Source organism: Balaenoptera ricei, chromosome 10 (assembly GCF_028023285.1).
Source record: "Balaenoptera ricei isolate mBalRic1 chromosome 10, mBalRic1.hap2, whole genome shotgun sequence".
In the NCBI taxonomy this organism is placed as follows: domain Eukaryota; kingdom Metazoa; phylum Chordata; class Mammalia; order Artiodactyla; family Balaenopteridae; genus Balaenoptera; species Balaenoptera ricei.
Window position 1 is genome coordinate 98,072,982 of NC_082648.1, and position 23,442 is coordinate 98,096,423.

Here is a 23,442-nt window from a genome sequence, read left to right on the forward strand (position 1 = left end):
CCTGGTCTGCCTGGCTTCAGCGTTCAGGCTTTCAGTTACAACAACAAGCAGACTCCTTCGACCATACAATGGTTACCATTTATTGAAGACTTACCTACGTATCAGGCATTGTTGATGCTTACAGATGTTATTTCTAATCCTGATGCCAAATGTAGCAAGTACAGAGTATCCCCACTTTGCAGATGAGGAAACAGAGGCTCATCAAAGTTAAGGGATTTGCCTAAGGTTACGTAAATAGAAAGTGGTTATAATCAGATCTCTCTGACCCCAAAGCACATACTTTCCTCTGCATCATGGGCACAGTGCTAGGGGCAAACAAGAAAACCCTGCCTCTGGAGCAGAAGGTTTGTATAGGGAAGTGGAGGAGGTTGAGGTCAGAAAGGCAAATCTGCCTCAGGCTGTGGAAGGCCTCGCCTTCCAGGATGGATAATCAAGACTGGCTTTTGGAAATCAAGGGTCCTAGGCAGGGACCTTGATTTGAGGATGAAGTGGGATGGTCTGGACACCTGGAGGCCAAGGGAGCCCGAGCTAACTGGAGCTCTGCCCGAATCTGTGCTCAGGGAAGCACAGGGCTTTGCACAGCTGCAGGGAGATCAAAGCACCCAGGTCTGCAAAGAAAGTGGTATCTGAGCAGATCTGCAGCTTGTGGAAATGGTCCATTTCATGCCTCTCGGTGACTGCAGCTCCTAGAACCTGCTTATTTCCCGAAGGCACCAGAACCAACTTTCCTCAGCCTCCTAGATCTCCACTGACAACGGCTTCTGAAGAGCCGCTGGAAGATCCCCAGGGTGGGTGGTGGGAATTTGCCAAGGATGAAGCACAAGCAGCATGGCCTGCACCCTCTGCACCATCTTCATTTCCCAGAGCAGGGAGCCCATCTCCTGCTCACATGCGCTCAGAGGTGGGTGGGGATGTGCGAAACCCAGGAGTGGTGCAGATGGCATTTTTGACTCTTGGCCAGCGCTTACCCCAGCCCAGCTGGTCCTCCGTGGGCCGCAGTGTGACTCTGTATGTGTGTAGTCACCACGTGCCTCACTGGTGCCCTTCCCTGTCCAGGTCATTGCTGTGGTCATGGACCTCTTCACTGATGGTGAGATCTTCCAAGACATCGTGGATGCTGCCTCCAAGCGCCGAGTCCCCGTGTACATCATCCTGGACGAGGCAGGCGTGAAGTACTTCCTGGAGATGTGTCAGGGCCTGGAGCTCGCTGACTTCCGTATTCGGGTAAGTTGTACCACTGGGGCTGGGGGCGGGAGGGGGGAAGGAAGTGGGATGGAGACTGCCTCTGCCTGCTCCCCGGTTCAGGGGCCCAGGGGAACAGCACTCTCAACCCCTTTCCTGGTGTCTAAAACCTTGCCTCATGAACTGATAACCCTAACGGCACACCCAGCTTACATCTTATCCCAGGGCTGCTGAGGCTAAGGAGGCAGCTCCGGCCCAGTCCCGGGCACTCAGCCCGCAGAGTCACTGTCAGGGTTGAAGGCAGGGCTGTGCTTCTCTTCTGAAGAGCTTTGAGAGCAGACCGGGGCCACCCTGGGCCCGTCCGAGCCCAAAGCAAGATTTGCTGACTTCCTCAGGCCGTAGGAAGCAGAGTCAGGGTCCCGTGGACAAGAGCATTCGTCCTCCGCCCAAGCAGAGACTCAGCTTAGAGCCTCTGGGCCCCCAGCCTGAGTGACAGTGCCCTTCTCCTCTTCTCAACAGAACATCCGTGTCCGCTCTGTGACAGGTGTTGGCTTTTACATGCCCATGGGGAAGATCAAGGGGACCCTGTCATCCAAGTTCCTAATGGTAGATGGTGAAAAAGTAGCCACTGGATCCTACAGGTGAGTTGGGCCAGGTCAGAGAAGGACCTGGGAGGCCTTAGTTCATGGTCAGAAGTGTTCGTGTTCAGAAAGATGCTGGGCTAGAGCCTCCACAATCATGAGTTTAAGAGCTATTGTCTATTCTGATAGCAAAGAATAGCCTCCTGGCCAGTCCCTTCCCTCAAACTTTCTGGCTAATGGATTATTCAAGAAAGAGGGTCAACTTTTATTGAGCATTAAGCACTGCCTGCCTTTCATGGTCCACAACAGCTGGTTGCCTTTTGAGGCTGGAAGAGACCCGGGCACATGAAACAATTAATAAATGGCGTCAGTCCTCTTACATGGTTAAAGTATGGGGTTTTGCAGACGCTAAGTGCTCTAAAAATTCAGAGAAGAACTATTGAGGAATGGAATGCTAACAGAATACTAACAGTAGTGGCAGCTATAGGTACTACTTATTAAATGTATGTTTGTGCCAGGTACTGAGCGAAACCTTTTATATTCGTTATTGGACTTTGAGCCTCACAACAACGCTGTGACTGTACCCCTTACAAGCCCCATTTTACAAGGCACGCAGGGCAGAAAGCAGGTTTGAATCCAGGCCTGACTTCTCTTGCCCTTGCCCTTGCCCTGCACCCACTGCCTGCTTTCTGCATTTGAGGCCAAGACCTGGGCCAAGGGAGGATTTGGGTCTGTGGAGGGAGAGCACCCCAGCACGAAGGCAGCAAGACATCCAGCCTCAGTGGTGGAGCAGGTTGGGCTGGGCACAGCGGGGTGTTGAGATGGGCTCGCCGAGGGGCGGCTGGCAGGGCGAGGCTGCAGGCCCGGGCACATGTATGTTGCTTTTCTGTCCCCACGTTCCCAGATTCACCTGGAGTTCCTCCCACGTGGACAGGAACCTTCTCCTCCTCCTGACGGGGCAGAACGTGGAGCCCTTCGACGTGGAGTTCCGGGAGCTGTACGCCATCTCCGAGGAGGTGGACTTGTACCAGCAGCTGGGCCTGGCAGGAGGCGCTGGCAGGCTGGGCCTCAACCACGCCTCCACTGTGGCTTGCAAGCTAATCAACCCCAAGTACACCCTGGTGGCAGGCGGCCGCCACCCACCTGGGGAGATGACGCGCTGGGCTGCCCGGCGGCAGCGGGAGGCGGGCAGCAACGCAGAGGGGCAGGAGGAGGGCGGCAAGGGCGGCGAGTCAGCACGGCGCCTGGAGAGCTTCCTGCACGACCTGGCCACGCTGGAGCAGGTGCTGCCCCCGGTGGAGCCCGTTCTCTCGGGAGAGCTGAGTCAGGATGGCAGGGTGGTCTCCCACCTGCGTGTGGACCTGAAGCCCAGACCCCGGGAGGCCCTTGCCCGAAACGGCAGGGGAGAAACTGCCAACGGGGAGGCCACCGCGGCCAAGGAGGGCAGGCGCTTCAGCAGCAGGTTCTTCAGCCGGCGGTCCAAGAGGCCCGCAGCGCCCAATAGCACGGCCGGTGCCCTCTCCCCCGAGGCCTTGGCCGAAGCGGAGTTTGTGACGGGGAAGAGGCCCAACCAGGGCTCCAGTGACGTCTCAGGTGAGCCCCTCCCACCGGGCCCAGGGCTCCTCAGGCCTCTGGCCCTGGTCCAGGAGCACTGCTGATTCTGTAAGAAGGCAGCCTCCCGGCAGGGAGAGCACATGAGCTCTGGGCCCTATGGTCCTCAGTTCCTCAGGTGCTCTGGCCTTGGCCTGCGTGTGGCCTGGGGCCAGCCACTGCAGGCCGGAGTTTCAGTTTCCTCTTCTCTAAAAGGGGAAAGTGATGCCTGCCTCGCCCAGCTGTTCTGAGGATATGAGGTGCTCAGAACAGTGCTGGGCACGGAGTAGTCTGAGACTAGGGCTCTGACTCTAGGGCTTGTTCCAGCAAACCTTGTTCCTTGCTGGATCAGTTGTCGTCAGGATCTGACCTGGTCAAACACACCGCACCAATGCCCTGACCCACTTTTCCTTGTTTCTGTTGTAAATAGTTTGACGTGGCTCCTCCCTGTGTTTATTTGATAAGTGGTATTTGCCAGGCTGCTTACTTCTGGGAGAGATTGTTCCTGGTGGTGGTATCTTTCTGGCTGTCTCTCTGCCTTTATCTCTTTCTCTGGAACAGTCTCCAGAGTGGCCTTTTCTGGCTGGTGGTGACAGCCAGGGCCACTGCTGGCACCTTTTCTCATGTCGGCATTGCTGAGTCAAAGGGGTTTCCATGTTGGGGTTTCTCCCTCCATGGCTGTGGGGCTTTGCAGCGGTGAGCCTGGGCTCCCTGGCTGGCCAGGTAGGTAAGGGCAGGGACTTACCTTGGGCAGCCTGAGTGCTTGCAGAATTCCTGTGTCCCTCAAGGCCCCAGCTTTGACCTGACATTGGCTGGAGTACAAGTCTTCCCAAACACGGATGCCCCAGCCCTGCTAGAGAGCCTGACGCACTCAGTCCGTGCCTCTTAAAGTTAGGACAGGCCTGGAGTCTCCAAGAATTTGGGCACAGCAGCAGTGCCAGGGCTATAGCTGCATTTGGCCAGGAAGCATTTATTGAGCGCCTCCGTGTGCCGGGTCCTTCACTAGGTGCTCGCTCTCTCACTTGGCCCTCACAGTAACCACGGAGGTGGCAGATGGAAGCTCAGAGAGGTGAATTAAGTGGTCCCAGGGCACAGTAAGTGGCAGTGGGGCCAGTTCGCAAACCGAGGCCAGGGCCCGTGTCCTGTCAGGGAGGGGTAGCTGGGCCCGTCCCATTCCCCCTGGGCTCCCTGGCTCCCCCAGCACCGGATGCTGCTGCTGCTGCCCTGCGCCTCTTGTTTGGAAGGAGGGTTGCCATGGTGAACACCTGGCAGGGAAGAGAGGGGGAGGGGCGAGCCCAACCACAAAAGGGGCTCTTTCCCACGCCCTGACTGGAGGTGAAGCAGAAGCTTTCTCTTCCTTCAGCCCCTCACCCTGAGGTGCTGTTTCCATAGAAACAAAAGGCCATTGTCTTATCCCTTCCTGCTTCCTTTAGTGAGTCTCAGCATCAGACTCCCCTGCTTGGATGACTTGAACGGTCACTGACACTTCTGCTGTTCCCTGAGTGTTTGCACGGGGTGCCAGGAGCCAGCCAAACAGCCAGGGACAGTGCCCTGTACCAGCTCGTCTCCTGAGTGCCTGGCACCCTGAGAGAGAGAGTCAGAGACAGAGAGAGAAGGGCAAGTGCAAGAGTGCAGCGGCACGCACGAGGGATGGCCCTCAAGATCACCCTATTCCTGCTCCATCATAAGGAAACACCCAGAGTGGCCTCGTCCAGCACAGCCTCTGTGTACCCAGATGGGCATCCAGCCCCGAGGGCCTGGCATTCAAATCCCTTATGAGACCTTTCCTCTTTCTTCCCTCGAAGGCAGGGCAAGAAGCCAGAGACTCCCCTCCCCAAAGGCCCTTTTTGTGGCCTCCAGCCTCCCAAACATTTGACTGGTTTAGTGCCTCCTCTCAGGCAGCAGAAGCTTATCAGCAGGACTCTGTGTGCCAGAGGGTCAGGTTCCTGGCAGCATGGGGGTCCCCAAGGTTGGAACTTGCAATCCTAGTACACTGGGAACTGTCATCTGGGAGGAAATCACGTTAGCTATTCCCTTAGGGCCCCATCCAGGGAAAGGATCCCTGTCCTACAATGAACATTCAGAGCAGCGTCAGAACAGCCATCGGATGGATCTCAGCTCCCAGGACCTTGCTCCCCACGCCTTGGACACATCCTTTCACCTCCCCGGGGGCTGTTTCCTGGTTGAGAAGAGGAAGGGTTGATCCAGGAAGGGTTCAGGAGGTCCCTTTGAGCTCTGATTCTGACTGTCCTTTCTGTCCCTGCTGCCCTCTTGTCAAGGGAGAACCCAGGCCGATGACAGGGTGGCTAAAAGAGAGAAAAATAGAAAAGCTAAGAGCTGGCAGCCTGTACAATTACTTGATAAGAAGTATATAGTTGTCAAACAGCATGCAAATTTTTGCAAACCCAAGCATGGCCCTTGGGAGAACCTTCAGAAATCCCTTCCTTTGGGTCTGGCAGTCCAGCCGTGGGCAGCCAGGTGGTTTGAAGGCTCACAGCTCCCCCTACTGGTGGAAGCCAAGCACCCTGTCCTTCTGGTTTTTCTCTCAGCTGAGTCCTTGCTCCTGCAATTGGCGCCTTTCCTGAGCCGGCCGCCTGTGCCCATCCAGGAGCTCGGGACTCTGCGGCAGAGATCCAACCTCAGGGACCAGCAGTCACTGGAGAGCCTTGTCAAAAGAGTCAGGGGTCTGTCCCACTCGGCTGGGCTCAGGAATCTGCATTTTAAACGAGCGCCCCGAACGTTTTCCCGCGTAGGGGTCCTCAGAGCAGCAGGTTAGGTGACAAGGCTCTGCCCTCGGGGACTGCCAGTTTGGGGGAGGGGGTTCCAGGTGATGTCCTGAAACCCCTTCTGGTCCTCCTAGGGAAATCCCTGGGACAAGGCCAACACTCTCGTGCACGGTAAGAGGAGGAAGAAAGGCATAGACTTTGGCTGAGCACCTGGCGTGTGCTGGGTAGACACGGTGCTAAATGCTCTCACCCAGAACCCACAGCCACCCTGCCTGATGACGCTGTTTCAAGACGAGACCCCAGAGGTGCCGAGAGGCGAGGCCCTGTGCCCACGGTCATGAGTGAGCAAAGGGCGGTGGACTCTCCTGCCTCCCAGGGCCTGCCAGAGCATTATGGCCATCTCTGGAAGGTTAGGGTTGACACCAGCTGCCTACGTCTTTAAAGGCTGTTTGGAAGGGCCAGAGGCCTGAGTACATGACTGACTCCCCCCCCCACACCCGCCACGTATGGAGGAAGAGGAGAGTGCCTCTGGGTCACCACCTTCCGAGGGCCCCTGAGCCCACGCTTGTGTTCCCAGAGTTCTCTGAGGTGACTGCAGCCACAGTTGCTGTGCCAGAACTCTCCCAGGTTCCCCTGAGTCATGTGTGGATGGGCCACCCTGGCTGGCAGTGTGGTCTGGCTCCTAGTGCTGTGCTCGCTGGCTCCTAGATTTGGGGACTTCAGATTTGCCTGTGTCATCCCTGGGGTGGAGGTCTCAGATCTCTCTCCTAGAAGTCTGGGCGCCTGCCTGGGATGGAAGGCTGGGGAGGTGCTGCTGGGGTTCAGAGCTCCATAAGGGACCTGTGGGCCTCCAGTTCCAGGGTAAGCCTACTCAACTGCTGTCTTGCCAAGATGGAGTTCCAAAACTCAGTGTTGCTCCTGAGGTCAGACCCCAGCTGATGTTCTCAGGCCGTGCTCTGATTCCATAAACCTGAGCACTGTTACCAGCGAAGGTCTCGGTCACATGGCACAGATGAGGGGAGCTGAGTGGGCATCCTTCGAGGAGCTGATCCCACTGGGCTCCGGAGAAGAGGCAGGCGTCCTTAGTCTCATTGGCAGATGTCAAAATCCCCTGCCCTGCTGGTCTCTTGGGCCTGGCCAGGGCTTCCATCACCATCTAGGTGAGTGAGGGCACGTACGTCACCCAGTCACCACCCACTGATGCCACTGCAGTTGCTCTTGTTACTAGATTGGTGTGAACCCTTACGTAGCTTGCTGCTGCCTGATTGTTCATTGTTTTCAACAAATGTCTATCTCTGTGGTGTCTGCTCCGTGCCAGGCACGGTCCTAAATTCCTGGTGTAGCAGTGGACAAAGTGAGCTTGCCCCTGCTCTTATGTACTGGGAGGGGGGCAGGGAGGGCAAGGACCTTCTCCTGAAGAGTGATCAGGGAAGGCCTCTCTGACAAAGGGGCATTTGAGCAGAGACTTGAATGATGGGAAGCAGAGAACCATGTGGACATCCAGGGGAAGAATCTTCCAGAAGAGGGGAGTGTGAGGTCCTGAAGCCTGTAGGGAGGTAGAGCTCACTGTCCTTGTCATGGCCGTCTATATCACTGTCCCCTCTCCTGCCTGCCGGGCCGGACCGGCCAGGTCCTGACCATCGGACCGGGTCCTGATGCTCCAGGCCTTCCTTCAGGCCGCCTCTCCTCCACTTCCTGCCCCTATGTCCAGTCTCACTGCGCTGTTTTGTTCCTTTGAAGTTTGACTTTCCCTCGTGAGCCTCCTTTGGGCCGCCCGTGCCACATATACTTTGTAAAAAATAGAAATGTGGGGCTGTTGATATATTCTCCTCCACTCATCTGAGCAGGTGTGATTGGCCACAGCATCTGCTGCAGGCGGCAGCGGGCTCCGGTCTGTGTGCCGCGGGAGGGGCGGACCCGAGGGCTTGGTCCTCAGCCCGGCCTCCCGTCAGAGGCGTGGAGGTGAATTCTGAGCGAGAGGCCCGTCTCCAGCCTCGCATCCAGCCTCAGAGAGTGGGTGGGAGTGTGGGGAGCTGGCCACAAATCTGCTCTGCCCCGGCTGCCCCCAGCCCACGCAGCCACTCCTCCCTGGCCTCGGGAGCCCAGAGGACTTTTCTCACCTGCCTCCAGAATTCTGCTGCCTCTGGGGAGAAACTTGGCATCTGCTCAGTAGGCCAAGTAAGTACAGCAAGCCGCTGAGGACAGGAAGTGGGGACGGACGTGTCCTGCGGCGGCCGGGGGACTGCAGGACAGGAAGGGCAGCGGAGGCAGCCTCAGCACCCGAGGAGGCTGGAGGCTGGAGGCTGGAGGCTGACCCAGCTCCGGGCCCTTGGAGCCACAGGGAGGCGGGCACCATCGTCTGGCTCCCCTCCCACCTCCTCGACCCTCTGGCTGCTCTCGGAACGGCCTCCAGGGAGGCTCAGCTGGACCCGCAGCAAGTCCCGAGGCCTGAGCCCCGCTGGCCGGGCAGGGAAGGGCCCTACTCAGGCCTGTTCAGCGTCTCTCTTGCTAACGGCCCGTGAGAGGAGGCCAACACCACCTCCGTGAAACTCACAGCTGAGGTGATACGGGAAGGTGGTGTGAGTGCCGGGAGACGACCCTGGCCCTGGCGGTGTGGAGAGGAACCGGCGGGAAAGAGGTCAGCGGCCGCCCGGGAGACGGCGGCCAGCGCCCCAGGAGGGCTCCCCGCAGCAGACGCGAGGCGCTGGCCTGAGGGCAGGAACACAGCCGGCCTCTGCTTGGGCTGTAGAGGCAGTGGAAACGGGTGGAAGGGGCCTGGGAAGAGGAGAGCTGTGCCTCTCCACCCCTTCTTTCCTCCGCGCTCCTAAGCCTGGGGTCCGCGCCACCATGCCTGGCTCCCTCCCGGTCAGCCTACCGGCCCCTCCTGAGGCACCGCTTTGCCCCTTCCACGTCGGCGGCCTGAGTGGCGGGAGGAGCTGAGATGGGGCTCGGCGGAGCGGGCACTGGCGCAGGCGCTGCCCGGCTCTGGGGGCTACTGGCCCTCCTGCCCCCCACTGTCAGGTCGGGCCGAGGATGCCCCCTTGCAGCAGAGCCATACTGAGGGTCACTGACAGTGACTGCGGTCGCGCTTGTGAGCTGTGACGCTGCATAGGGTATTAGCAACTGGTGAATCACCCCGCTGAGGTCAGGAGATGGCAGATCCCTGATACCCCAACCAGTGGTGGTCTTGCTAAGGCTGTCAGGGCAGGGAGAATCTTTCCTTTTGCTCTTCTGAGGACCCTACTGACCTAGTTTCAGCAGCTTGGGAGGGAGACAGTGACCCCATCGCCCAAATTTGCGGTGTGGGCGGTGCATAGGAGGGGGGCTGGAGGCCAGCCCAGGGAGCACTTTACCTACATCCTCCCTCGCCTGTGTCCCTTGTCTCTGCAGGTAAAACAAGTTCCAGTCCTGCCAAGGCCAGCAATTGTGTGATTTTGTGAGCTGCGGGCCAGCTGTCGGCAGGACCTGTGGATGCCCCCATCCTGTCCTGTGGAGACACAGGTCAAACCCTGCACCAATTTGCACATCGGACGCCTACTGGCCTCCTGCCCCAGCAGCCTCCATCCTGGCCTCAGGGACCCTGTATCCCAGATGTGAGGGTCTGCAGCATCTCAAGACAATCACACGCCTCCACAAGACTGTCGTGGCCGGGCAGGGGGTCAGCCTTTGTTTACATGAAGTGGAAGCTTGACTAGTGTCTGCTCTCCTTTATGCCCAGCCCCCTCCCTCCACTGGTCCAGCCTTGCCCTGCCGGCCCCCAGATGGGATGAGTCCATGTCTTTATACCTTAATGTGATGGGGTCTCCGGGGCAGCCCCAGCCCCCTGGCTTCTCCTTCCCTGGGCTTCCTGGTGCTGCTGGTCCCCCAAGAGGTTTGGTGGAACAGAAGGGACGAGGACAGGTCTCTGAGCCCGGGATCCGGTCTTGCTTGAGCTTCTGAACTCAAGCTGGAAGATGCAGCGAGGACGGCTGGGGGCTGGCTGCTTTGGCCTTCCTGGCGTGTCCCTCAGGCTCCTGCAGTAGACTCTGAATGGAATGAGGGCAGAATTTGACCCTGCCATTTTGAGAGCCCTTGTGCTGAGGCCTCCTTTCCCTCCCCCAGCACCATCCTGGCAGGCTGTGTCCTGAGTGGTCCGGGCCTCCTCGGCTGTTGCCTGCTGCAAGCCCATCTGGCAGTTCTGCTAGTGCCTTTACCTGAGGCAGCTCCCTCCCGTTTTTTGTCTTGATCTGCAGCCCAAAGTAGGGAGAGAGAGAGCCTGGCTGATGTTCCGGTGGTGCTGGAGGCTGGGCCCTGTCACCAGGAGTGCTGGCCTTCCTCCCACCCCAGAGATGGCCCTCAGTCCCTTCACCAGCCGGGACTTACGTACCTTCTCTAGTTATATGTCAGCCAAAGACCAGCCTAGGCCTCCTGCCACAGTCAGACTGTATTGAGGAGCCTCAGCCTCCCTGGCTTCTTAGGGACCTGGCCTGATAATCGCCATGATGCCAGGCCAGGAAGACCAGCTGAAAATCGCACACCACCCCCTCTTCACGCATGTGACTGAGAGGACCTGCGGAGGGGGTTCTTGAATGGACAACAGAGAAACTGCCAAACCGCAGGCTCTGCGGCTGGCCTTGCTTCCGGCCGGGTGCTGGAGGCCTGGAGAGCCGAGGGCTGCAGTGCGTGAGAAAGCACCACGCTCAGCCTCTCTCAGCCTCCTACTTCTGAGCCAAACTCTCGTCCTCACATCTTTCCTTCTGCAAAACCCTGGGGCACCAGCAGCCCCTTGGGGAGGGGCCCTGGTGCCTGCTAGCACCTGATGGGAGAGGGAGCGAGGGGCGCACCGAGCATCCTGCGAGGAGCCTGGCCTCCCCGGTGGGTGGTGGGAGCGGCAGGGGAAGGATGGGTGCACCTGGTTCTTGGGGGGTGAGGCACCCTGACCCACCTCCATGAGCGTCTGTGAGGATCAAACACTCCTGGGAAGTGCTTCCTTATGCACCAAGGCCTGGCGATGTGGCCCTGCTTGTTCTGGAGGGGAAGGGAGAGGGAGGTGGAAAACATGGGGCAGGGGTTACACCTCAGCTCAGAGTGTTTGGGTGGAGAGAGCACTCTTGGTGAGCAGAGTGGACACCTCTGGGGCAAGGGGGGAGGCCAGAGGAGGGGACCGGCTCCTAAGCGGAGCAAGCCTCCCTTGCTAGAGAAGCAGGCCCACGGAATCCCTTTCCCGTCTCCTGACCCAAAGCAAGCCCGGTTCCTCCCCTGCCCTCACATGCAGGAGGCTCTGGACTGGAGGTTCCAAGTCGCTGCAGCCTTGAGCCTGGCTGTCCGTCCTGCCCCGGCTTCTCCCTGCACCAGCGTGGGATCATTCTCACTCTCTTCAGAGAAACCAAGCAGGATGGGAGACCATGTGTCAAAAAGGAAGCAACGCAGTGTCACGGGAAGAGTGCTGGCCTGTGAGGTGGGGCACCTCTCCCCTTCCTTACAGAGGTCTCGGTGCGATGGTCTCTGACCCCCTCCAGCTCTAAGATGCTCGGGAAGAGACGATAGTCCAAAGGTGGCTGAGGATCCTGAAGACCTAAAATGCAGCTTGTCTGCCTAAACTCCAGCCCCTCCGTTCTGCCTCTCGGCTTCTCACTTTTTAGTGCGTCTGCCCTCTGTTCCAGCACTTTGCACATACTTTGTGAAATAGTCTCTCTGTCATCAAATCTCAAGGGGACATCTGGCCTTCCCAGTTGGATGGCACGTTCAAGGATGGATCATGCCCTTGGTCCCTCTGCAGCAGCTTCCACAAGGCTGGTAACATCAGAAGGGCTCCAGGAGGAACAGGGATGAAACAGCACTCTGGGTGCAGGGCCTGGCTTCGCTGGCCCCATCTCACCCCACCGCCAAGCTGCCCACTTTCTGAGTCCGGCCTCTGTAGGTTGAGTGCCAACAACTGGCACAGCTCCTTGAGAGGCCGACCTCAGATGAGCAGAGGCACTTGAGGGCTGAGACCCCGGGGCTGCTGCCACCCTAGACCTTGCCCCGTAGGAGCAGGAACCCCGGGACCCCTGCACGGCGCTGGGAGGCTTTCCCTTGACATTGGCAAATCTTCCCAGTCTCATTGTCAGCTGTCCTTGGGGTACGGTTAGCCCTAGCCCTGATCCTTCGGGGGTGCTTCTGAGACCGCCTCCGCCAACAGCACCACCCCGTGCCTGTTCGGACCCTAATAGAAAGGCTGAACCACAAAGGCAGCCTTGAGATACGGAGGAAGCGGGCCCGGGTGGAGGGGAGGGGCTACGGGGGAGACTTTTTTTTTTTTTTGCTATGACACTTTCCTCTTTTTAACTTATTGAACACCTACTATATGCTAGTCACCGTGCTAGATGCCTCCCTCAGTCACCTGCAGGTTTCAAACTAAGAAAAGCTCAGGAAAAGGCCCTTTACAAAGTTAACAAGTTCTCCTGTATATTTGGAGACTGAGCCTCACAAAGTTGTGTGATGAGCAGCTTAGGTCTTGCCGCCCCCCTTTTTCAGATGAGGAGGTGCATTGTTCTCCCCAGATCCCACGGCACATAAAGTGCAGATCTCAGCCTGCTCCTCCAGCTCAGGGTTTCCTGCCTTCAACGCCAGTGACGCTTCGGACACAAAGTTCTCTGTGGGAGGAGAGGCTGTCCTACACGTGGTAGAATGTTTAGCAGCGCCCCTGGCCTCTACCTACCAACTACCAGTAGCACCCTTTCAGATGAGACCGCCAAAAATGTCTCCAGACATTGCCAAGTGTCCCTGGGGGTTAGAATCGCCCCAGTTGAGAAAGAGCTCTTTGCATTGAGCCCTGAAGGGCCACGGGCTCCTCCCTGAGCTGCTTTCTGTGCTTACATCCTGCAAAACAGTTCTCTTTGACAGATCTCTTTGGCCCAGAGAGGCTGGCTGACTTGCCAAAGATTTTGCTTTCTGTGACTGACACGATAGCATCTTCCATCTTTGTTCCGGTTACCTTGCTCAGCTCTTACCCGCCTTGGACTCTGCGGAACAGGTATGTTTATGTGTACACATCTGTCTTACTCCACCCAGAGCCCTGCCACGTTTCCTCCCAATCTGTTCCCCTTCCTTCAGTCTCAGTTAAAGTCCTACACAGAGAGTACCCTTGGACATACCCATGTGTGCCCAGAAGTGTCCCCACCCCAAAAGGCAGCCAGGGCCGACAGTAGAGAGACTTCCACGCTCCTCAACACGGGCCAGGTGGGGATTGCTACTTGGGGTACCACAACCACGTTCCGTTCTGACAAAGCCCCCTTAGCAGCTATTGAGCTCTGCCATGCACTGTGCATATAGTTTATCACCTGGCTGTGCGCCACCATCATTCCTCCCTGCCTGGAGGACCCAGCGGCTGTCACTGTGATTGTCTGCACTGCTGTTCCAGTGGCAGGAGGTCTGGTGCAAAACAGGCATCCCGGGCTCAGCAAGCTGAGCCAGACCAAGGTTGAGAGGATGTGCACCTTAGGAAAGGTTGAGAGGTGGCAGGTGCAGACGTGAGAGTGTGCTCAGGGCGAGTCATCGCTGGATCAGCCAGAAGGCTTTGAAAAGTTAGGCAGGCCTGAACTTCTCACCCCTCCTCTGCGAAGCTTCTGCCTTCCCAGCTCTGAACCAAGGAAGGCCCTGCTTCTGACAGCTTATGCTGCTGCCTAGCACGATAGATACCCATTCTCTGCCTGGAGACCAGGACACTGTCTTTCTGCCTCACTATCGTATCCACAGTATCTGCTTAATAACGATTCGTTAAATGATTGAACACTTGACAACCATGTGATACAGAGAGTAAGTCAGGCTAATCAATGTGGACGGTGTCAGAGGCTCTGCAATTGATCATGACCCTTTCACTTTTGTTCACTTTTGAAATTGTACATGGAAGCCAAACAGGATTTAATTTCTTAAGGACTTTGGAGTCCTCCCTTATCAAATCCTTTCCTCCAGGAAGGCTTCTCCTTTCAGTGCATGTCCTCAGCAGACAGTCTTCATCTCCCAGTCACCCGGTCTCCAGGCCTCTCTGGCTGCTCACAGATGACCCTGTCTGCATGCTTCTTTCAAAGGCTAGCACGAAAGCAGGGGAGGAGGAGATGGGCCTTGAGGTGAGGAAATCTGTCCAAAGTCACCCAGCAAGTCATGAGAAGGGCTAGAACCTGGCTATCCGGACCCTCTAGGAGGGCACTGTCACTGCATCATGTGGCCTCTCCAAGTGACAGCCAGCTGGAGACAAGTTTTCATCAGAAAAGTGGCTAGAAGTTAGGCACTGTCTGCAGCCACTAGAAAGCAGCTCTAGGAACAGATGTTCATGTCATAGGAGACCAGCTAGGACCTGCCACAGAAGCCAGCAAGTGCGTGGGGAGCCTGGAGGAGGAAGGGAGGAAAGGGCAAGACAGAAAGTATGCCTGCAGAGGCTACGGTCCTCTGGGCACAAGCAAGGGAAAAGCACATCCCATCCTGTGCTGAGCCAAGAACCGTGCCTGGTGATCCTTATTTCCTGAGTGCAGCTTGGACACCCTGGCTGGTCTCCTCCTGGAAGGCCTTGGAAGTTGGGCGATTGGACAAGGCGAGGCACTTCACTGCAGTACTTGGAAGGCTTTATTCATTTGTTCACTCAGCAGATATTAACTTTGCACTAGGCCCGGGGATGAACGGTGAGGCAGGCCCTCGCGGATTTAGGGCAGCGGGGGGGGCATCCTGCTTGCTGTGATCTTAGCTGAGGCTTGTGGCAGCGAGAGGACAGTGCAGAATGGGCAGGCTCGGGCTAGATTCCCCACTCCGCCACATATTAGCTAAATGACCCTGCAAGCTGCTCCACATCCATCCAAGTGAAATGGGGATAATCCTGGTACCACTCTCAAGAGGCCCTGGGGAGTAAAGCACTCAGCACACTGGCTAACGTAGAGGAGGAGCTCTGTAAAGGCTGATGCCTCCGTTGTGTTATATGGGGGGGGGTTATCACTTCCCTCTTGGGACATTCTCTCCTGGATTCTCTCCCCTGCTCCCTCCCAGTAAAATTGCCACTTTCATGTCCAGTACTTGGCACACCAGCCTAAATGCTCATCCACCTGGAAGAAGTTTCAAGACCCGGGTTTTGAAAGAAAGACGGAGAAAATTTCCAGAGATGCCACTTGTGAGCCCTCAGCTCAGTAGGGCCTGAGTTACGCCGGTGCCCGCTCACCGCCCCACCCTCCCCAGCTCTGTAGTTTTGTTATTAGGGGGCCTGGAAGAGGGCCACTGTCTTATCTGCTTGTGCAAAAGTCCCAAACTTTTCTTGACTGACAGTTTTGGGTAAAAATAAACAATTTTTGTTTGTTTGGAGACTCCTTCATATATAAAATACAAATTAAACCCAAACCAAACAAATAGCACATCAGAAAAGCCTGCCGACCCGCGCCAAGCCACCGGGCTTCCGAGCCAGTCCTGAACCCCCGTGCGGCTCCAGACCCTCCTCAGCTTTCTTCCAGCCCTTTCCGCGCACTTGCCGGCGGCGACGACAGCCGGCGTCTCCCCGGATGGACCGGGAGGAGCCTCAGGACCGGCGCGGGTCGGGGCGCAGAACCCGAGGCTGCGGGTCCCCGCGGAGCGCGCGGCTGAGAGCACGCGGGGCGATGCTGACACCTGGCGGCCGCTCGCAGCGCCGTGCTTTCCTCCTCAGGGTAGAGAAAGAAGGCAGAGGCCAGGGCTCGGCAAACTTTCTGTAAATGGCCACCTAGTAAATGTTCTAGGCTCTGGGGACATGCGGGGTCTGTCACGACCGCTGCTGCTGCTTCAGCGCTAAAGCCCACCAGTACGATGCGAGTGAGTGGGCGTGGCTGTTCCAATGAAATTTTGGGGACGCTGAAATTTGAATTTCGTCTCATTTTTGTGTGTCACAAAATATCACTCATCTTTTAATTTTGCCACCCATTCAAAAAAATATAAAAAATCATTCCTGCTCAAGAGCTGTGCAAAAACAGGCAGTGGCTGGATTTGGCCTGCAAGCCCGGTGGACCCCTGGCCCCGGGCCACTTTCCTCCAGGCTCCCAGCACTAACCCCCAACTGTCACACCTGGGATCCTTCCCTACTTTGCCACTGTCCTGCCAAGGGGGCTCCCCCAGCACCCCACCCCCCCCAACCAGACTGCTGCCGCTGAGCCCTCTTCCTAACAAATTCTGGAGTTGTTAGTTTTCACCCATGCCTATGAACAATCCCCATGGCCAGGCCAGGGCTGGGTCTGACTCTACACAGGGAACTGAGAGAATCTAGGGGGAAGGAGATGTGGGTCTGGCTTCTCTGCTCCAGAAGCCCCTGAGAGGAAAAGGGGCTTGAACTGAGCTTTGAAGGAAGTGTAGACCTCGGAACAGGGGACAGAGAAAGGGGCATCCGAGAGCCGGCAAACTCACTGACGAAGCAATGGGCATGGGCCCGCTGAGAGGCCACCAGGAAGTCCTCCCGAGGGGACCCCCGGGAGGGAAGCATCCTTCACGGTATGAATCTCACAACGACTCCAACCAACAGGTATAATTTTTCTCAGCCCTACCAATTAAAAAATGCGACCTTGGGCAGTTACTTAACCTCCCCCTGCCTTAGTGTCCTCATCTGTATCTACCTCATAAGATTGTTATGAGGATTGAGTAAGTCAATACCTATATAATTACAGCAGTGCCTGGCACTAGGGCCAGCTTCATGGGCATGCAACTTGCGGGCTCCCATGGGCCCTGCAGCCAGAAGGCGAAGGGTCCCACATTTGGTTTAATGCTCTGCTGTTGCTGTCTTGAAATTCTTAATAATTTTGGAACAAGGAGCCCCATGCTTTCATTTTGCACTGCCAGTCCTGCCTGGCATAGCATGTGCTTACAAACTTGAGGTTTTATTATTATCTTAGAGTCTAGAATAACAAATCTGATTCAATACACTTATTTTAGAAATGAGGAAACTGAAGCTCAGACAGTTTACGTGACTTGCACACGATCACACAGCAAGTGGCCTGCAGAATGAAGGCTGGGGACGGAGAAATGAAAACCGCGATCTCAGAGGTGAAGGCAGGACAACGACCCAGCTCTCCACCCCCACTCCCCACCCCCACCCCCGACATCCCCGGAAGGCAACATAAGGAGAGGAGAGAGAGAGACTCCTTAGCAGGAGCTTAGAGAAAGAGGGGATATGAAAAAGAGCATGAACAGTTGTAGAGGTAGGAGGGGAGCTAGCTATTTTGAGGAACCAAGAGAAGATTTTCAGAGTAAAACATAGTGGTGAAGCCATGGAAACAAGGACTAAGAAAGTCTCTTGGATGCCGGCCACAAAGAGGTCATAGATGAGCTTGGAGAAGTGAGTTTCAGTGGAGAGTTAGGGCTGGAAGCCAGGATACGGAACAGCAGTGGTGGAGATGGCCACAGGGCATTATTTAAGACGCTGAGAAAAGGAAAAAGAGGGGGAAAGGGTAGGCAGGCAGGAAGGAAGGCTATTTTGAAGGGGGTGGGAGAGGAGCCAGATCCCAACTGGATGCAGAGGAAGGACCATCAGAGGCAGTAATTTAGGCAGGAAGAGGTGCGCCTCTTTCCCTGAGTCTGTAGGGAAAAGAGCATGGGGTTGAGCTCATAAAGGCTATGAGGGCGACTGTTCATTTGGGGGCTGGTTGTCTCTCCAGCGGCACTGTGGCGGTTCCGACGTAGACGCCACTGGGCAACATAGCAGCATGGAAAAGAGCTGACTCATTGGAGTCAGAGGGCCTGGGTTCAGCTGTGAGGTTATTAACTGTGGTGACCTGGGGCAAGTTAGTCGGCCCTTCAGAGCCTCAGTTTCCCTACCTGGAAAATGGGGATAACCATGGTTGTTGTGAAGGTTAACTGCCATGATCCATGTAAAGCCCTCAGTACAGTGTCTGACATACATCGGTGTTCACGAAAGGGTAGCTGTTATTAACAGCACATTCCGGTTCTCCTGTGAACCTCCTGGGGGTCGAGCGTTGGCCAGCACACAGGAGGGGTCCAGTGTTTGCAGCTTCCCTAGGAGCTTTTCAGGAAGTGTGGTTGTAAGAAATGAGAGGTGATTTAGAGGCGGCACAGCTTCTGTCACAAGGGCTTTGTTACACAATAAATGCTACCAAACGTAATAAATGCTTATGAACGTGTCCTCTGTAATCAGCACCCTCTAGAAAGTTCCCCTCCCCAACTGCTATTGGCCTTGGCTGTGGCCACGCCCACTTCCCAAGTGAGCCAGATCAGCTGTCAGCTGTCCTCTTGTCTTTTGGATTTAGTTCTTTGACAGAGAATCTTCCCATAAGTTTGAGAACCAGAGACTGCATTATAAACACTTCCAAATGTCTCACAGAAATGAGAGGCCAGTGCAAAGGGTAAAGGGAGTTCTCCTGTGCCACAGAAATCAGAGCTGGAGCCGATCCAGCTGGCTATGTCACCCCAAGCTTGTGGGTCATTGCAGAATTGTTTGCAGAAATTCCCCTTGTATTGGATTTTGTCCAGGCCAATGCAATGTGTTCAGGGATCACAGAACAATCTCTCAAGGGAAAAAAGGAAGGCCTGTTGCTTGGAATGGCTTAGAGCACTTTTGGTAGCCATCCAAGGCAGCTATCACTCATTAAATCTGCCTTCCCCTCCAGCAAAAAGCCAACTGTATAGAACACCACATATAGAGCTCTAAGAATAGTATAGCGCTCCAAGAACATACTGCACTTGGCCTGCATACGAGTGTGCAGGGCTTGGCGAGTCTTTTTACTCTCAAAGCTGGGTGTGTTGTAACAAACAAACACACAAAATATTTACCACAAGTAGCATGCAGAGAAGAAATGAGAAAGAGAGCAAAGGAGAGCACCCTAGCATGTCATTCTTTGACCTGGGCTGCCTTTTCAGGGCAGGAATCGACTCCACAGCCATCAAAGCAGCCTGTAAGCCCTCGGGCAGTGAGTACAGCAGCCCCCTTTCCTCCCCACCATTCACTGACTCCACACTAGGTTGAGCAAGCCCCTAAGTCCTGTAACAGGTGGTAATTTGTCACTTGCTGCGACAGGAAGTTGAAACCATCATCCTCCACAATAAATATTTAGTTGATTTATTGGCTTTCTTCCCACAAGTATAGAAAGTGAGAACAGGTTCCATCCAAAGCTGCAGTTCTGAGCAATGAGAGCTCTCAAAGTACAGACAAGACCCTAAGCCACACCCCACTGTTTGTTGGAAGAAATCCATGTGTGGGTCTATTCATAAAAGAGTCTGGGAAGATATTCTCCTTAATGGCGGTTGGCTCTAGTAGTGGGATTTGAGGGAGATTTTATTTTCTACTTTAAAACATTCTGTATCGTCTGAAATCTTTACTCAATGTTACTTTTATGATCAGAAAAACAGCAATCTTATTTGGGAATTATTTTCCTATTCTCAAGTGGGCAAACACAACAGGGTTTCTGGCTTCCTGCTTTCTCCTGGGGAAGGAAAGTACAATGAGGTGGAGTGGACAGACCCCTGAAGGCCCTCAAAGGCAAAGGTTATAGGAGGCACCAGCTTTGGCCACTCCTGGATATTCCTATCCTGCTCCCTGCCCCCATAGAGCAAGTATTGCAGGTCACGGCACATCTCCAGTCTCTTGCCTAGGTAATCACAATTTAGCCTTTAGTTCTCCTTATAGATGTCACACCTTCAGGGTAGCCATCTTTGTCTCTCCAAGATTGAGTCCCATGTCCCTCCAAGCCATCTGCACTGAGTTTACCTGTTGGTCACCCCCACTAAATCGAGGTTCCTAAAGGCAGACGTGTTTTATACATCTGTGCAGCCTCTGTACTTTAGGAAAGTGCCAACAAGCTCCATAAATATTTACTGAATAATTATTTATTGGGGGAACCTTTTATAATCAGAGCAATTCGAGACATACAAAGATGAAAAAGAAATCATTTGTTTTCAAGGAACTTTAAACTGAGTTGGGGAGACAGGTATGTCCAACAATTAACTCTAAAACCAAGCACTAGTTTAAGGGTTAAAAATAGAGTTACAAACAACCAACTATGAAGATAAGGAAGGTTTTGGACACTGACCATTTCTCATTCTTTTTGTTTTCTGGTTCAGAATCCCCATATTGGAATGCTGGTATGGGGTATGTGCATGTAGTTATAAGGATTCAGGTTCTTAGGACCTTTCTTAGAATTTGACTCATGAATTTTCTTCTGTCCTTCTGCTGGCAGTTGCCCTAGGAATACCTGCCATTTAATCTTAATTGATGTTTGTGAAACACTTATCTTCCTCTGCTGAAAGGCTATAAGTGTTGAGCACTATTACTGTGTTACAGTGGTTTTATTATTAAAGCAGTGCCAATGCGGTTACACAACAGCTTGGATCAGGAGACGAAACAAGGGCAGTGATCCCACTGAAGCTACAGGGGATGGGGATTTGGGATGGTAAAATGTTAATTACCCGAGACGGAATGCGGGCTATCATCCAGCACTGTGCTCCTGGAGATCATTTCAGTCCCAGAGCCTGGGGCCGGCTCTCTGGCAGTGGGTCCTAAGCATTCTGCCCTCCCCTGGCTGGAATGTTGGATTCACTTTGCTGAAAGCAGCCAGAGAGAAAGAATCCAATGGCCACAAGCCAGGAGCACTTGTCTTGCACAGCATCAGGGGCTACTCTGGAAGCTATCCAGGAGATGAAGGGCTGTTCCGTTTGCATACAGTAAATTATTTATTTCTAAACCGATTTATTCTTTTTCTCTCTTTAGACTCTCTTCTTGTTTCTGGCTCTTGAGGACTCTCTCAAAAGAGAGTGAGCTGGAGATGGATGGGTGTGGGTCAGGAAGGTAGGCTTGAAACAGAAGGCTGGTAGAAGTGTCCATTTATTCATAAAGCTGAGAAAATGAACATAAAGGTAGATAGGCTTCTGGTCAGGAACCACCAAGACTGTTTAATTCAGGGTGGGGAGGAATGGGTGCTGGAGAAGAGGATGCAGTGGAGGCAATGACAACCTATCCATAGCTTTAGTCCCCAACAATGTCACCTCCAGAAACTAACTGAGGAACTTAGGTTCTGAATGAAAGCTTTTGAAGATGTTGGGTTGGCTGAGGGGTACGATTCTAGGCTAAGGGAGAGGCACTAAAGTACAGTGAAAAGAGCGAAGGCTCTGGAGTCAGACAGACCTAGGACCAAATGCTGGTCTACCAACTACATTCTATCTAGGTGACCTTGGGCAAATTTCCTAACCTCTCTGGAGCCTCAGTTTCCTAACTGTAAAATTTAGAGAACGTAAAACTCACAGGTTCAACCGATAGTCCTTGTAAAGAACTCTGCATGGTTGGCACAAAGCGGGCATGCAATAAATGGTAATCGTTACTATCGTCAACCACAGGCCAAATGACGGGAGTCATTCAAACTCCCTAGCAAACAATTAACCATAGCACAGCGAATCCAGATCTGACCGACACGCCTACTTGCCCAATAAGGTACCAGGAAAGAACTCAGTGGAGACAAACCAATGGCATTAGCCCTTGTTGTTGGACAGACTTTCTTGCTGTTCCACCAATAGTTTAAAGATTTGACTAGGGAGTGACATGCTGACGGTCCAATGATTCACAACCAGCCCACACTCAGCACTTCGGAGGGGATAAATCAAGGAGCCGGGACGTATAGATTCCGTTATTAGGCAGTACTGGATGGAGAGAGGCGCTTAGGGGAAACAGCGCGAGGACGAGGCACTAATCAGCTAATAAAAGGAAAAAGACGATGGTTGCGCCAAGTGAGCTCGGCCGCCATCATGCTCTAGTTTCCCCTTCGCCTCTCCGAGTCTGCGACCGAGGAAAAGGTCTCTGGGATGCTGAGGGGGTGTGTCCCCGAATGATTGGCGCAGGCAGCTCAGCCAATCGTAGCTCGCCAAACGGAACGCATTTGACCAATGAGGGGCGACGGCAGCTGAGAGAAATTGGAGGGGCGGAACGGCAGCTTGACGGGCACAAAAGCCAGCCAGTGAGGGCCGGCAGCATCCTCCCTGCGGCCAATGGAGTGGGGCTCTGGGCGGGCCCCCGAGTGTTTGTGTTGTGGTTTTGGGGGAGGGAGGCGGAGGGGAAAGTTTGTTTATTTTGTTTTTAGTTTCTGGGGTCCCCGTGTTTCTCGGAGGTGAAGCGGGAGGGAGTGACCCCCCCCCGAGCCCCTCAGTCCCTCTACTACGTCGCCTCCATAGCCTGCAGAGAAGCGGGGACCGCGCGCATCGCGGCGCATCGCCTCACAGCGGAACGCCGCGCACTCGGAGCCGGCACGGCTCAGTGGTAAGTGAGGACCGACGGCCACCGCCGCCCTTCCCCTCCCCCGCTCACCGCCCAGGCAGGCCGGGTGGGCGAGGACGCCCGCGGGAGTGCGCGGCGCGGGGTCGGCCTGTCAAGCTGAGACGCAGCGTGTGCGTGTCCTCGCGAGTGAGCGCGCGCGGCGGGGAGAGGGCCGGGAGGGGCGTGAGCGCGCGCGGGGTCGGCGGGGGTGGCGGCGTTGGGCGCGCGCCCCCGCTGGGCGGGCGTCTGGTGGGTTTGACCCCGGGGCTAGGAGGGACGCGGGCGACATCCGCTCGCGGGGAAGGGGCGCCCCGAATGGCCGGGCCGGGACCGGCGGACGAGCGCGACTCCGGGCGTCACGCGCCGGCAGGTGTGAGCTGGGGGAGGGCTTCCGGGTGGGCTGGTCGAGTCGAGTTCGCTTCCCGTCGCCGGGGGACCTCGGGGCAGGGAGGTGTCCCCGCGGAGAGCCGAGGCCCTCGGAGGCGCGTCGGGGCCCCTGCCTGGCGGTGGCAGAGAGAGGCGGCAGGCCTCGGAGCCTCCCGGTCCCCACCTGTGTGCAGGACCTGCGTGACGGAGTGAATGCGTGCCCCTGCTCCCGCCCCCACCCCTCACCTCAGAGCCCTGCGTGTGTGGCCACCTTCGAGAGGCGATTCAACCTTCTCGGGGAAAGGAGGGCGAGGGGAATATCAGCGGACGACCAGCCCGAAGTGTTTTCTGCATTCCCTGGTCCTGCGCCCTTTCGTTTCAAACTAGTGGGTTTCCACAATGGGCTTAAATGCACTATAGTGGCTAAAGACACCCAGTAAAGGTAGCGTCTTGTCAGGCTCCTTAAGGACCAGTCCATCCTCAGTTCTTTGGGCACCGAGAACTAGTCTGGGTCTTTTCAGGTTCCTTGCTTTCTCATGTATCTTTTGGCTGTTTTATTACTTTTTAGCGTCTGTGCTAGAGGTTGAAGCGAGGGATAAGGTGAATTTCAAGTTGGCCATTTGCTTACAATATAAGCAAAATTATACAACAAAATTGGCCAGAGATGTTTCCCCATGGTCAGTGAATAAAACGTCATTAATTACTGCCCCACCCCCCAGCAGTTAAGCAAACAGAAATGAGATGTATAGAAATCTTACATCTTAGCATTTTGTGCAGGTTTAACAGT

The 23,442-nt window shown here is 55.2% G+C and overlaps 2 protein-coding genes across 8 annotated transcripts in view; both read left to right on the top strand.

Moving 5' to 3' along the window:
• Positions 1 to 9,770, top strand: part of FAM83F (family with sequence similarity 83 member F) — a 29,649-nt gene extending 19,879 nt beyond the window's left edge. Inside the window, exons 2-5 of the mRNA XM_059934870.1 lie at positions 1,057 to 1,224; positions 1,702 to 1,823; positions 2,668 to 3,356; positions 9,470 to 9,770. Coding sequence (XP_059790853.1) covers positions 1,057 to 1,224; positions 1,702 to 1,823; positions 2,668 to 3,356; positions 9,470 to 9,519 — 1,029 coding nt within the window. The 3' untranslated portion in view covers positions 9,520 to 9,770. The remainder of the gene's footprint in view (positions 1 to 1,056; positions 1,225 to 1,701; positions 1,824 to 2,667; positions 3,357 to 9,469) is intronic.
• Positions 9,771 to 22,079: 12,309 nt separating this feature from the next.
• The window catches only part of TNRC6B (trinucleotide repeat containing adaptor 6B), a 263,413-nt gene continuing 262,050 nt past the window's right edge, over positions 22,080 to 23,442 (top strand). For all 7 annotated transcript variants that reach the window (XR_009505462.1, XM_059937015.1, XM_059937013.1 and 4 more), the window contains exon 1: positions 22,080 to 22,292. The gene's annotated coding sequence lies outside the window, so the exon portion shown is untranslated. The remainder of the gene's footprint in view (positions 22,293 to 23,442) is intronic.